Source organism: Fringilla coelebs (genome assembly GCF_963513975.1).
Source record: "Fringilla coelebs genome assembly, chromosome: 8".
Taxonomy (NCBI): Eukaryota; Metazoa; Chordata; class Aves; order Passeriformes; family Fringillidae; genus Fringilla; species Fringilla coelebs.
In genome coordinates, this window is record NC_140066.1 from 8183552 (window position 1) to 8198421 (window position 14870).

The 14870-nt window shown below is 38.6% G+C and overlaps 1 protein-coding gene across 2 annotated transcripts in view; it reads left to right on the forward strand.

Moving 5' to 3' along the window:
- CCDC6 (coiled-coil domain containing 6) overlaps window positions 1-13949 on the forward strand; it is a 50706-nt gene extending 36757 nt beyond the window's left edge. Inside the window, exons 7-9 of one of the 2 annotated variants that reach the window (XM_084210770.1) lie at window positions 2216-2316; window positions 6034-6158; window positions 8479-13949. In XM_084210770.1, the coding sequence (XP_084066896.1) occupies window positions 2216-2316; window positions 6034-6158; window positions 8479-8670 (418 nt within the window). In that variant the 3' untranslated portion in view covers window positions 8671-13949. Of the gene's footprint in view, window positions 1-2215; window positions 2317-6033; window positions 6159-6508; window positions 6754-8478 lie in introns of those variants that run through there. The other variant, XM_084210771.1, reaches the window with a different exon arrangement.
- Window positions 13950-14870: the final 921 nt, after the last annotated feature.

The window sequence follows — 14870 nt, forward strand, 5'->3', positions numbered from 1 at the left end:
GAGGTTGGAATTTTTTCTTATTAGGCTTACCTTTTCTTCCACTATTTACACCGTAATGGAAGTACAGTCAAAATCTAAATCCATGAGAATTACCAAGGTTAATCCAAAATTGTAGAGCATCCTAATAATTTTTTCTCGTCCACTTGTCAGCAGTGGTAACCAGGAAAATGCAGGAAAATTTGATTAACTATTTTGTACTTTAAAGAAATTTCCATGTTTGATTTTTTTGGTGCTACAAAGGCCTGACAGAATAACTCCAAATCTAGTATTTGCAGTGCAAGTAATAGAAAGCAAAGTGAGGGACAAAGCAGGCATTAGTAGTTAGACTGAGAAGACAAAATTCTTGTGGAACTATGTGCAATCATGATTTTAAAATGTCAGTTTTTGTCAGCTTACATCTTCCTAAAAATGATGGTGGTGATGGGTCAGCCATCCATCTATTTCAGTTGCATTCTGTTGGCTGATGATAATTATTGCTTGTAGCTGAGAGTAGGTGATGATCCTATCCTGAATGTAAAGGACACAGCTCTCCCAAAGCTTCTTTCTCCAGACCAGCAATAGCTTTGTCTTAATCCTCCATCCTGTTCTTGGGAGTGGCAGGGTAATACCTGAAACCAGGCCACATGCTAATGTGGTGCTGCTGTTCCACATCACCTGAGCCAAGTAGTGGGATGACTTTGAGGAAACTCTGTTTGTGTAGAAGGCAAGGGGGTTAAATCAGAGATGCTGCCTTGCTGAAACTCACACACTGGTCTGCATTGGAACCTACTGTGTGTTGCAGAGGTAGCTTAGTTCAGTTAAACTAACCTTGCCACTGTAGCTCTTTTAAAAACTTGTATATTTAATTAAACCCTAATTTATTAGTTTGTTAGTTTTCTGTTGTTCTCTATTTCGGCTGCTTTTAATACCTGGTCCACCCAAATTCAAACCAACTTTGGTATCACTACAGTGTACTGCCTGTGCTAGGGCATGTGGCTTGTTAACTCTGAATATCCTGGTTGAAAACCAGCAAGATGTGGTATCAAAATATGTTTCAAATAGTCTATGGACAGATCTCAAAGTAGTCATTGTGAGTTCCATCAAATAGGAATAATTTTAATGCTGTTCCATGTTAGTGTTTTTTTATTGTGATGGGGAAATAAGTGCAGTTACTAAGAATTCCTGAGAACACACTGGTAGAAGAGGAGACAAGTAAGTCAAAGGGCTGTTAGGTAGCAAATTTGGCCTGCTGCTCTGCTGTGTCCAGTAAAGAAACACAGCTGAATCTATTAATATGAACCTGTGTGCACTGATTTGCATCCACCTGGAGAAGGTGAGCAGGGGGGCATCTAATGTAGAGAGTGACTGAAAAAAATCAAAGTGGAGAGTGCCTAAGCAACTCAACCTGAGATTTCCAGTTTAATACTGTGGGGAAAAATCCCACAAAATCTCTTGAGGTAAAAACAGTGAGTGACAGGTAGGAACAATTGGTGTTATTTTTATTCTTTTATATATCACTTGATATCTGTGAAGAAGCTTCACTGTAGTCAGTTAATGAAGGACAAATAAATATCACTAAAATTATTACCGGTGGGGAAAAATGCCTTGCCTCGGGTTCTGATCTGTTCAGTTTATCATAGTGAAGTGTGGGATGTGTCTTGTAACACAGCGTGGAAGTACCTTTAGTGAGGTGGTGCTGGGTTCAAAGTGTCTCTCTCTTCCAGTGGCACAAGATGGGATGAGCAAATGTTTAAATGTTGGGACCAGAGGGATTCAAGTAGGAAACAGGACATGTTTTTAATGCTATGGCTGATCAGCTGTTGGAATAACTTGTTAGTACTTTAATGATTTCTTCACCCTTTTTCATAATTTCAGATTAGTGCTGAATGCCTTTCTGGAAGATACGCTCCAGCCAAGCAAGCTTTTGAGTTCAATGTAGAAATGATGTGTGAAGTGCAAGAATGTAGAAGGGGTCAGATTGGATGACATGGTTTACATCTCTGACCTTAATACATACAATTTAATCATATACAACTTAAATGGTTTTAACTGCAAATGCCTAAGAGAAGTTCAGCTGTTTCCATTGGAAGTTAAGCCAGTGTCAGCAATGACAAGAGTTCCTGTCATGACTTCCTAATGTGATTCTTATGGGAATTGAAAAAATCACAGTGAAACATTTAAAACATGGCACATTTTAAAAGGTTTGATCTAATTATTCTTTGCCTTTTTTTGTTAGATATTTTAATGAGATGTCTGCACAAGGATTAAGACCTCGCACTGTGTCCAGTCCTATCCCTTATACACCCTCACCAAGTTCTAGCAGACCTATATCACCTGGTAAATATTTAACCCAGTTTCTAAAATTATTGTATGCATCACATAGTAACGTGCCCTATTAATATATTTAGGTCAGTAGCCTTTCAAATCTAGTTTGGAGAAAAATCCTGCATCATAAATGCAAAAATAGTTTTGCCTTAGGTGTCTTCTAGTGCAGCATGTTCTTGGATGGTGACCAGATATTCTATATTTCAGATCTGTGGACAGATATTGAAGATCAGTTAAGTAGCTATCACTTGTACTTTATTTCTTTTTTGCTCTTCTTTTCTCTCTTGCTGTCTTTTTTTCCCCCTCCTTTCCCCCAAAAGTTGCTCAACAGGACACTTAATTCAAATGGATTTCTAGAGTCTGATGAAGAACTAGTAATGAAATAGATATTGTGCTCTGGATCAAAACTTCCTTGAGAAGCTTAATCTTGAACATGTTGGGGATAAAAGTCAATTTTCATTTCTCTTCAGTAGAGAAATGTCTTTTGTACTTCTGCTATCTTCTATTATTAAACAATAATTGTAAAATTAATAATTCCTATCTCACATACTTTGTATAACAGAAGCAAACAAACCTTTTCTGAGTTTCTAATTACTGAATATATTTTAAGTCAAATGAAATGCATTTGTGTTACTAACGCATTTATTCACTGAAATTTAAAAGCCCTTAAAATTGCACTTGGACATAAATTACAAGTTGTTGGCAGTGAGTGTTACATGGTGCTCACAAATGCCTTGTACATAAAGAAGTGAATTTGCATGCCTGGCTTTCCCATGATCACCTCTAGAACCTGCCAGGCAGATGAGATGTGCTCTGTGTTGACGGGATTGAGACATTTTATTACACAGGTCTGCTAGAACATACAAATGTCTTTAGATCCTTGAATTTTCAATTGACTGTGGTTTCTCAAAGGACTGTAAATAGTTTCCATCCAGGTGTTGCATGTGTGAGGACGAGCTATGGCCGTAAGCCATGTTATGGTGTTGGAGATGAGCAGTGTGTTGATGAGTTTTCAGAAGGTTTTTGCCTTTCTGAAATGAGCCAAATGACTTGACTTTCAAGGTGTCAGGGTGTGTTACCAAGAAAATGATGTACGTTTTCTTACCCCTTTCCTCTAACTGAGTGTACAGAAGTGTAGTTGTGCCAACAGCTGCTCTGGAGGAAGGAGGAACAGCTTCGTTTGTGGTTCTCTGTGTGCAGCCTTTATAACAGTACAGGTGCAGGTTGGATCTGCAGTCACACAGTAATTACAGCTCTGTGTGGGACAGATTACCTGCTAACTTACAGACTTGCATCTTGCATTACTTAGCAATGCTCCCTGTTTAGGTGCTGATGTGTCAGTGCTGGAGAACTCTGTCAGTTTATTCCTACACTGAGACTGAAATGCATTCCTTGTTCCCTGTGGACTTGATTTCCCATCAGTAGTTGATACGAGACTGAAAATTTTATCCCACAGATAGAGGATGCTGAAACACACTCTGAAGCACAGCTGAAATGATTATTTCTAACAGAGTTTAGGAGTTTGGAAATTTTGGTGTGGTAAATGTTCCAAGCTAGCTTCTCTGCGCAGGCAGCTGCATTAGTCTCCTTTTCATCTGATAAATTAATATCAGCAGTTGGGAAGTGTCAGACTTCAGAAAAATAGAAGCTGCAGTTTGTTAGAGAGCTAATGAGATCAATAGGGAATTTTGTAGAGCTGTCTGGGATAAATTAATGCAGTAATGGATGAAAACAAATAGGTTTTGAGAGTATTTTGTATCTAAAGTGGTACAGTAAGATGATTCCAGAAGTGTCAGCACAGAATAATAAAACAGCTGTATGTTGCATCAAGTATTTGTATGACTTGGCATATTTCATTTGGGAAATGATGTGCCTTGAATATGTGGAAGCAGAATTTGTAACCAGTTAGAAATGCTATAATTTCATGTGGATAGCTGATTGAATGGATCAGATATTGGCTTCTGAATCCCAGAGTCTTCTGTGCCTTCATGGCTTGGGATACTATTTTTGACGACTCTTTGAAGCTGAGATACTGCTGAGGTTTCTAGCACAGTCATCTGTGCTAGAAGTCTTCTAGAACTTTGAAGATAGTGTAATTACTGCTACTCCTAGACAGCTGGGGATTAGTTGTTCTAATTACCAGTTAGTCTTCAGTGTAGCTACTGTTCTGTGCTTTGCTGCTGCTAGGTAGATGTGTGGGGCTGCAGAGATGAACTATCCTGAATGTGTGTGCACTGCTCTGGTTTTGTTTCTTTGGCTGCCATGTTGACTTGCATTTGTCAAGCTTGTGGAGCTGGATTATTCCAAAGCAATTCAGAATTGCCATGTTACAAAGGTGGCTCTCTGTTTTGCCTGTTATTACCAGGCTCTTACCTCTGACTGGCTTCCTTGTCACCTCCCTGAGCATTGACTTGTTTCTATCCTTGTTGATTACAAAAGCACGTGTGCTCTACAGATAATTAGTTTGTGTAGTCAAAAGGCAGATTAATTTTGTTGTTACTCTGTAGTGGCAGGGATTTCATGGGAGTAACTTGTAATTTGCACCAGACATACATTGACAATGTAACAGAATAAACAGAATTGAAGGAAGCAGAGGCAGTTTTTGTTTCTATGACTTCATTAGTGATCTGAGGCTTGTTCTGTTTTCTTGTCCAGATCTTGTCTCATCTCTTGTAGTCAGAAACACAGGTGCATGCAGACAGGGATGGTGCTGGGTGTTGCTGCAGGGACATTGTTCTGTATTGGTTTAGTGTTGAAGTGTGAAAACTGTTAAATCCAGTGTGGTGTTATACAAATTTAATAGGCCTTCAGAATTGTTTTTTGGTAATTTTTCTCCAAAGCAGTTGGTTGAGTCTAATTGTAAACAGCTGAGAAAATTCCTGTCTCCTTCCTTATGATATTTTTGTCAGAAAGCAGAAAGGCGCAAAAGGTTTTGGAAAATGTGCTCTTTTGAGAAACTCAAGCTGTTCAGAATGCTTTAGGTGTGAACTTGAAGCATTTGGCAGTTGCTGTCTCTGTTTTCCTTGGTTAAATAGACCTATACAGGAACTCTGCATTTTTATAATTGAGTTCTTACAAAAAGGAAATATTTGGATGAAAGAATTAGATATTTGCAGTTTTGAATATTAGGCTTTCCTTAATGTAGATAAAACAGGTTGCAATTTTAAATGTTAGTTGCTAGGCTAGTCCAGCTAGTAACATTTCCCAGCATGTTTTAATTTCCCAGTCCCAAAGGTCCTTAAAATGCTGAGGCAAAAGAGAAGGAAGACTGGGCGCATATCTGGTATGTCTTGGAGAAGCTGCCTACATCCAGTTGTTTTGTGGAACCTCATTGTGACCCAGTGCTAGATGGCTTCTCCAGGCACAACCTCTCTGCTTCTTCAGACTGCATGTAGTTCAGGGAGCCATTTCCTCCGTGGAGAAATGGAAATACTTATGGACTAGAACTAAGCTATTATAGGAGTCTTACATTATTTATCTTAAGTGAAAAGTTATGTTTAACATTGTATAGTGTATGTTTGAAGCATATGGTAGTATGCTACAGGAAAAGAAAATAAATTTGCATCACACTTCTCAGTACAATTAGTATTTTCTAGATGGCTAATCTGTGGCACTTACCAGTTTTTAGACGATCATTGGTTCAGAACCAAAAAAATTTAAAAACCCCTCGCACTTTAGTTTTTAATATCAAACAAGAATATTGATGTTACCTTGTTTTAACAATTTTAGGTCTGTCATATGCAAGTCACACAGTTGGTTTCACACCACCAACTTCACTGACTAGAGCTGGAATGTCTTACTACAATTCCCCAGGCCTTCATGTGCAACATATGGGACCATCCCATGGTATTACAGTAAGTATTTAAGTTAGTAAATACTTGTTACAAATATAGTTTGTTTTTTGGAAGTTATGATTCGTTGTCCTTAAGCTTTTTTACAAAACATTTTTGTAAATGTTTGTTTTTGTCTCCTTATTCCAAGACACCTATTGCTGCTTTCTTCAACCCTGATTTTCCTCTTCACCCCTCAGAAACTGATTCTTTTTGGAGAACCTTGTTTTCTGCAAAAGAATAGGATGTATTATCATCTTAAGGACAGTAATAGGTATCATCTTATGGATCAGCAGGCAGGGTGTGAAAAGTGATGTTCTAAGTTACTAAGCCTATCCCAGGAAGTAAAAACATTGCTTTCATTTTTCTCCTAGTCTCCACCATCTGACGGATGAGTCATCTGAGGTTGCTTCAAGCTCAGGTTTTCTTCAGGATGACACACAATGCTACCATCATGTCACTGTAACAGGCAGTTAACTCTTATTTTCTATTGTCATTGGCAAAGAAGAAAGTTAATATAAGCATTTGTTAGGGCAATTGCTCATATCTTTCAACAGAATTTATTTCCTTTTTTCCTGCGATGTTTGATGCGTTTCCGCTTCATTGTGTTTCTTCTACATATTTGTGGAGTTTAATGAGCAAACAAAGCCTAAATATTAACCATATCTCAAAATACCTTCTGGTTGTTGTATCAAGACCATTTTGATTTTTCTCAGCAGGTATGGTAGTATGTAAATATTCATCAAGGGTTTTGCTTATGCTTGTCATTCTCAGATGTAAAAATGTATTTTAATAGAATTTTTAGTACAATGCTAAAATACGTCTGCTTCTGGTTTAGGTGGGTGTGCAAAGGTAATTGTCACATTTTGACTGAGCTAAGGTTGGTGGAAACACTGCAATGGTAGGCAGAACAGAAAGGAAGTTGGAGCTCAGCAGGAGAGTAGAATTCTGGTTGGGGCTCAGCCCATAGCTGTGTGTCACATGAGTTAGTCACAGGAAGATCTTTATGCTTCTGGAAAACATGGAAACTAATTTTATAAATGAGTTTGTCAAGGAATTTGCTCTGTTCAGTCTCTGTGAAATACTACTTTTTCTGAAACTCTAAATGAATTGAGTCACTATGAAAAAGATCTTCTTGAGGACAAAATACTAATTGTTCAGAGAAAGGTGTCGATAAACAGCTCATGGCTTTGTCTCAACACTGATACCGGGTCCCCTTATATTATATGTATGCAAATGCAATAAATGATATTGTTTCAGACGCATCAGTCAGTTTTCAAGAATCTCTTGGGTTTCATGTATAACTTCAATCTATTGTTCATAGTTTTGCAGAAAAATAGATACAGTAGATTTGATTTGACTAAACTGCAGTTTCATTCTTGACTCTTCATTTTTTGATCTCCATTACAAAATACATTTGACTTTACATTTGATAGTACATTTGGTATAGAATTGTAATCATGCTTCTCCCCAGAGCTGACCACCTGTGGTTGATTAGTAATTATGGGTAGGTGGTTTGTCATGCCATGAGGTTGTTGATAAATGCTAACCAGATTGGTAAGTAATGAGCATTTTTGTTTCAGAAGTGCAGAAGTTAGTGTTGTGGAGTGTAATTTATATTTTTGCATTTCTAACATTAAAGATTATCCTTCCCCTCCTGCCCCTCAATTTGTAAAGATAAAGTGGGGTTTCAGTCTTTGTTTAAATGTACCAGTTGTTGAAAATCTGTGGTTTCTGTTGAGGGGGTCTCTCTAACAACTGCTTCACAAAGCATTGTAATATTTTTTTGTTCTCCAGAGAGCAACTTGTATTATGCTTTGGTTTTGCTCCAGTGTGTGGGCTAAGAGTCTTTCAGAGAGCTAGAGATTCTGGGCAGACTCTCATACTCAAAGCTTTCCCACCCACGCTCAGGTACCACATCCTGTTACCTCTCGTGCCAGCAGCGTGAAGTCAAGGCTTCCTCAGCACCTACTGATCAGGCAGGCACAGCTGGGAGGTGCTGTGCCTGCAGCATCTCGTTTCTTTTTAGGTTGCTGGTCATCATGGGTAAACGTATGTGCAGGACATGTCTTGTGTTCTTTCCTGCAAGCTGACAGGAAGGAATGCATGTTCTCTTTGATGTGAAGAGTACTTCCCCTTTCCTTTGCTACTCCATTTCAGAGGAACATTTATTTTTATGTAAAAGTTGTATTGTGACTCCTGCAATGTTTTGAAATTTCTTCTTCCCACATAATTGTTCAGACTTCTTTGTGTGATTTTTTTTTTTCCTTTGCCAAGATTAGAGGACTTGCACCTAACATTGTTCAGGAGTGTGTTAAACATGATTTCAATATTTGTTCTGCAGAGGCCTTCACCACGAAGAAGTAACAGCCCCGACAAATTTAAACGTCCCACTCCTCCTCCTTCTCCAAACACGCAGACCCCAGTGCAGCCACCTCCGCCACCACCTCCACCACCTGTGCAACCTCCGGGCCAAGCCGCGGCATCGCAGGCAGCCAATTTTCAGCATTCAGTGCATCCCTCCTCTCAGCCTTAGTGCATGTGCTCTGCAGTCTCTATGTCAGAAGTGGACTCATAACACGGAGCAGTTTACTAAAAGCCAAAGGCTTACTTGGCATATTTGGATTTGACTTATTTGCACTGAGGTTATATAGGCTTCACTGTTAATTGTGTTGTAAACGTTTGTATAAAATGCAGCCAGTGTTGTGGGTCTACAACACTAACTTAACAAAGTTTTCCATCAGTGTTTACTTGAACTACATGTATGTCCATTCTCTGGCTGGAACATTTGCTACTCTGTTTGGTAATACGACATTATGTCGTTTTGCTTGGCTCCAAAGCTTCATTTTCCTGGCTTTTAGGTTTGTAAAATTAAAGGGATACCTTTTTATATTTTTTCATGACAATTTGCAGAAAATGAAAGGCATGGTGGGCTACGTGATAAATTCTGAAATATTACAGTGTTTACCAAGCTTATGGAAGATCAGCACTATGTTTCAGTCATTTTAATTATCAGCTTCTAGTGCAAAAGTGAGTCAGACACCCTAATCAATGCCCAAGACACAAGCTCTCTGGTATTTTGTATCAAATAAGCTTAATTCACGTTGGACACATCCATACTTCTCCTGTTTAAAAGCACCTCAAACACGTGGTACAGTCAGAACTTTACACTGAGGGAACTGGCTTGTTGGAGTCTGTGGAATGTACTATTCGTGGACCTTAAGATTTGACGATGTCACTTGACATTTCTGCTAACCTGTAAGCTGCCCATACCGTGTGCCCTGTCACAGTGACTGTAGGGGAGTGTGGTCCTGCCCACAGGTTACTGAGAGCTGATTCAAGTGTGTGCTCTTGGATTTTTTTGCTGCAGAAGGCGATTGATTGTAGAGAACAGCTGATGATAATTTCTTTCTTGTTAAAATATATTCATTGTGATTCCCCTGAAGCAAAGTTTGAACAGGTATTTTAAATGTTCAAAAGTCTGTTAGAAAACGAGATCAGCATAGAGGAATATATTGGCTTTACAGCCAAAACTTTGTATTGCTTGGTAGAAACAGAGTACAAGAAAGTAGCACAACATGGCACTAATGAATGCTTCTTTAGCAGCCTAAGCCGGTACAATGTATAAAGAAATGTATTCCAAATACATTCTTTCCATTCATTTAGCACAAATAAATTGGTTTCACTTTGCAGTGGAACAAAGTGTCACTTCTTGATATTGACATCTACTCGGTTACATTTTTCCTGAGGTTCCTGTTGAGTACTGGGGTTTATATATTATTGATAATTTTAAATGGTTTACCTCATATATATGGATATGTGGGCCATGGAAAATGACAAGAGAATGTTTATTTTATGAGAATATGTATCTGGCTATAATCAGAGCAGAACATGAGTAATTTATCTTTTGTTTACAAAAGTTTGTTTGACATGCCTAATGCTTTATTAAGGACATTTTTAAGAAGGAAGTACAGCATTCTGGTAGTATACTAACACTTGTACATATAATGTCATGTTTGCCGCTCACCTATTCAGTCAGAATTGCAAACTGAAAATCCTTATGAAAATAGTGCTCTAAATCAAAGTTGTAAGTTAAAATAATGTTGTAAAATGTTCCGCTTAAGGCAAAATTAGAATTTCTTCACCGTAGCTATGTAGTTTCAGCTCTGAGAGCATTTAGAGAAATGCATATATAGTCTATTACACTTCTTAAACCAATATGGGATCAAGTGCATTATCAAATTACATTACATTAATTATGGTAGTTACTCTCCAGTCAAATGATTCTCAAGATTGTGGCAGACCTAAAATTTGGCCACTGCTTCCACCTGAAAATAATTGACCATAGCAGATGCTCAGCTTTCCATAGAGGAAACTCAGCTCTGAGCATTATATAATTAAGTAGAGCTCCTGAATAAGTGATAGGATTGAATGGGAGAAAGTGACAGATAGTCAGAGGTGGGACTAAGGTCAAGACAGGATCAGCTTAGTTTGACGCTTGTCCTTTTGTAAACATAAGACAAAGAAAAAAATATACTCTTTATTAAGTAGGATTCCAGCTCAAGTATCCCAGAATTTGAAATGGTGCCCTCCTTTCTGAAGTGCTTTGAGATCTTTGGATGTACGCCTCTGTGGAGGGCAATCTCATGGTGGTGGTAGCACAAATGAGGGTGGAAAGGGAAGAGCCTTTGATGGTGTTTTAAGATCTCAAAATGGAAAATTGCCTAGAATAATTTACATTTGAAGCATATTCCAAAACTGAATTTGTGTAACCCAAGTTCAGCTGCTGTTAAAAAGTGTCTTAGTGAACTTTCCTTACTGTTCCAGTGGGACTGTTACCAGAAGAAAGTAGAACTGACAAATGTATACTAAACCTTGAAAGTGTAAAAAGGCACTAAATTGGCCTTATCGAACTAAGAACGTTGAACAAACATTTGCTTGCAATCAGAAGTGTTAAACTCTATTTGTAGACTTTTTGAATAAGACGAGAAATTGTGCACAACCATCTCCTAATAAATGTAAATGGATTTTCAGTTTTCCTTGTGAATTATAGTCATGAATTATGATTCTGCAGATGTGATTTTATCAGATCTATAGACTGGAGAAACTCACTTGACAGTGAGGTCCAGCTCACTATGAGGGCTTAAGTGCTTTGTTTCTCTCAGAAGCACCTGAGATGGTGCACCTGGGTGGTTTTGTGACATCCTTTTCATCACTAATGTCTCTCAGTTTCACACTGCATTGTCACCAGCTGTGTAAGTCCACAGAAGCAATTTCTAGCTGTGTGGAGCATTTTGTGAGCGTACCCCTTCACAGCTAAAGATTAAAAAAATAAAATCTACTTTTCAGCTGTTTCAGCAGTGCTTTCCTCTCTGACAATCAAGCGTACAATACAATTCTTTTTGTATTTTCTCTCAAGGGATCTGGCTTGGACACTGGAATGCAGCTGATACTCTGTAGAGCATTAAGAGTTTATTTTATCCACAATTTGTTCCACAGAAGTTCTTTGGAAGAAGAGGTGGGACTGTTCCAAGGTAGTCTTCAGCTAAAAGCCAGATAAGACTGTTTTAATTACATGTACTCTTCTGAGAGGATATTCCCAAGGGCAGAAAGTACATCGGAGTTTTTCCAGAAAGTGTTAGTGCTGTTATATTGGCACTTGCTGTACTGGAGCTGAGCAGAACAGGATTCCTTTCTTGTTAAAATGTTTTCATTTAGGAATCCGGCTGCCTGGGTGGAATCCCTGTGCACTTCAGCTGAATGAAAAATGCGGTCTTGGAAGCAATGAATATGAGAAAGTTTCCTGGGATCTGTGCGTGTTCCACTGCTGACAGGAGAGTATATGGACTGTTAAATAAATGGAAACTGATCATGGAGACAAATAAAAGAGCCTTAAATAGTTTGTCAATCAAAGAAACACAGTCTCTTATCCTCAGTGTCAGTTATTGCTTTGCTAAGAGGATGCAGCCAGGGACCTTGATTGAGTTTTACAGTGTTTTTCCTGATCCTAATGCTTAGTTTCTCAAGCAGTACAAATTCTAATACTGTTCAACTCTTTCTGATGTTTCCTTTTTTTCAGTCATGGCAGTCTATTTCTTTTTGATCCTTGGGAGCATGGAGCATGGACTATGCAGAGCATATTTCTCCAGTTCAAGCCATCTCATAAGAAACCAGAAGGTTTATGAGTGTAAGCTATAAAATGATAATACATGCATATGTTACAACAACCTCCTTGAGAGGAAAGATCTCTCCTCTTAAAGAGAGAGCAAACAGAGCCCCTGAATACCACATGGACTGTATGCATAGAGACAATCTGATTTCCTCGGTTCCCTGAGGAGCTGAATTCCTCTCCCAGCCTCTTTTTTTTTTTTTTTTTTTGGATCATGGTTCTTAAAATTTTATTTTAAATTTCGCTTCTCGCTCTAAGAAGTACTCAGGATACCTTCATGTTAATTTTGGGTAACAACCATTAGTCCCAGCACAAGCAGAGTTTGAGTCAATGCCTCTGTGTGGACAGGAGGAAGTCATTGAACATAGCAGACCGTGGCCTTTATGATGCAGTAAAAGTGGGAGTGTGTGCTCATATAATGATTTATTTTTCTAAGCAGCTGGTTTTGGTGGTTTTGGATTTTAGGTGTGTTCTGAAGAGGAGATAAACTGTGGAGTTTGGCACTGCATTACAGGCAGCTGCTGCTACTTTAGGGAGAAGAGTGCTTGTGCCTGTTCTGCTAGTTGGGCTCCAAAGAAAAGTACTACCTCATCTTTCAGTTGGGATGATGTGGCCACAGGGTCAGCAGAAATGCTATAGCTCTGTTAGGTTTTATTCTGCATGTGTTACCTGGATGGGAGTCTTCCCTCACTGGAATGGGGCTCCAGAGGTTATAAAGCTTTTGTAGAAGAGGAGTGAAGACTTAGGACAGATGGTTGAAGGTTGAGTTTGTGAAAATTGTGTCCCTGTAGCAAAGTTGCTGCTCAGAGTGCTCTTTTTCTCTAGGCCTGGAGATTGCCTGTATTAAAACTCTTTGGTGGGGGGCGGGGGGCATTTTTTGTGTGATTTCCATTGAAAAAATGCTGTGTTGCAGTTCTTCAACTTTCTAGTGTTGGTATCTAATTGGAAAACAACAACAACAAAAAAAAAGATCACAAAAAGCAATGCCCCTTTCCACAGAAATTTTGGAAGTAGTCTTCTGTGGGCAAAGGTGGGTTTTCTCATGATAAAACATAATTCTGTGTCTATAATCTGAGATGTTTTATTTTAGTGGTAAAACCTAGGCTGTCCAAGGCACTTTACTTTGTGATTGCTGACTTTTGTTTTGGCAGGTGTTTCAGATGAAAACTAAGCCTCCTGTGGAGGAAGAAAAAAATCACCTGACAGCTGTAGACTGTTCCTTTCCTGCAGAAATACAGCAATTTCCTCAAATGCAAGTGGAACAAGCATCCTTGAGCTTTTCTGAAGCTTATATTTAATTTCAGTACCTTGGTGATTGCTCTTGTATAGTTAGAGAATCAATGAAGCCTCATTATAGGTTGGTTGGGTGTCTAGCTGGTTGTTCCTATGTTTTTCTGATCGTAGTGAGGGAAGCCTGTTCCAGTTTGGATCAAACAATGGCCAAAGTGCAGATTTGTTGAGCTTGAATCCAAGTGGTGACTTAAAGAGCATTCACTGTGTTGATGTGGATCAGAGTTTATTGTAAGAACCTCAGATACGAAGAAGTTTGGTTTTTTTAGCAGGTTGCATTCTATTCCTGTACTATCTGTATTATTGCTTTTGTGTATATTTCAAGGTGTTTACATATACTTGTAATTGTTACAATGTGTCTGTAATCAAGCTCATCTGTGCCTTCATGCAGACTTCCAATAAACACTTGATTTTTTTGTATTTACTGGTTTGGAAGACTACTGGGTGGATGTATATTTCCTTCTCTGTCAGCCTGTCATCACTGGGAAAAAGAGGAAGAAAAATGAGAACTAGGGATCTGAGAAAGTTGCATGTTTGTCTTTGTTTTTGCTGTCTTTGATTCCTTGTGTTAAATGTCTGAGTGTGTAACCTGGGGAATAACCTGTGCACATAATAAAGTTTGCATAGGAGGTGCTCTTCACTTTGCATTAGGTGGAAATTCAAAGTACAAAGCATGCTTGACTCCATCAGTTTTACTTCTGTCTTGGAAGAATGTAGCTATATTTCTTGAGTTATTATTGTGGGGAAATTCCAGAGTACCTTAATGAATTAAACATGTCTTTTTAACTTCTCACAGCTGCCTTCCATGGGACTTCACGTTTTTTTTGCCACAGCAAAAGCTGCAGTGGTTTTGGTCTTAGTTGACCTCCTTACCTTGAGGGTACTTTTCCTTGGGAGGGGGTAGTGGAATAGAACATAGTAGAGTTTCATCTTACCATTTTTTCTCAGTTCATAGGAGCAGGGAGGTATATTTGTACAAAGTTGGAGAAAAACATCCTATGTGTTCTGAGTCAAAAGCTGTACATGGCAGGGCAGCTATTTCTCTAGTCCGATATAAACTTTGAGAAGGAGAGAAGGCAAAAAATGTTTCCTTGCCTATGCTAAGGGTTGTGCTGTAGATTCTGTAGCTCCAAAAAGAGTGCTGCTTTGTAGTAAAGGTCATGGTATCAGGTACTGTCTTCCAGCTTTTCTTGATTGTCTTGTAGTCACACTTGATTGTTCAACTAAGTCATTCTATGATTGATGGATTCAGTTATTTTCTAATGGAGATCTGTCTT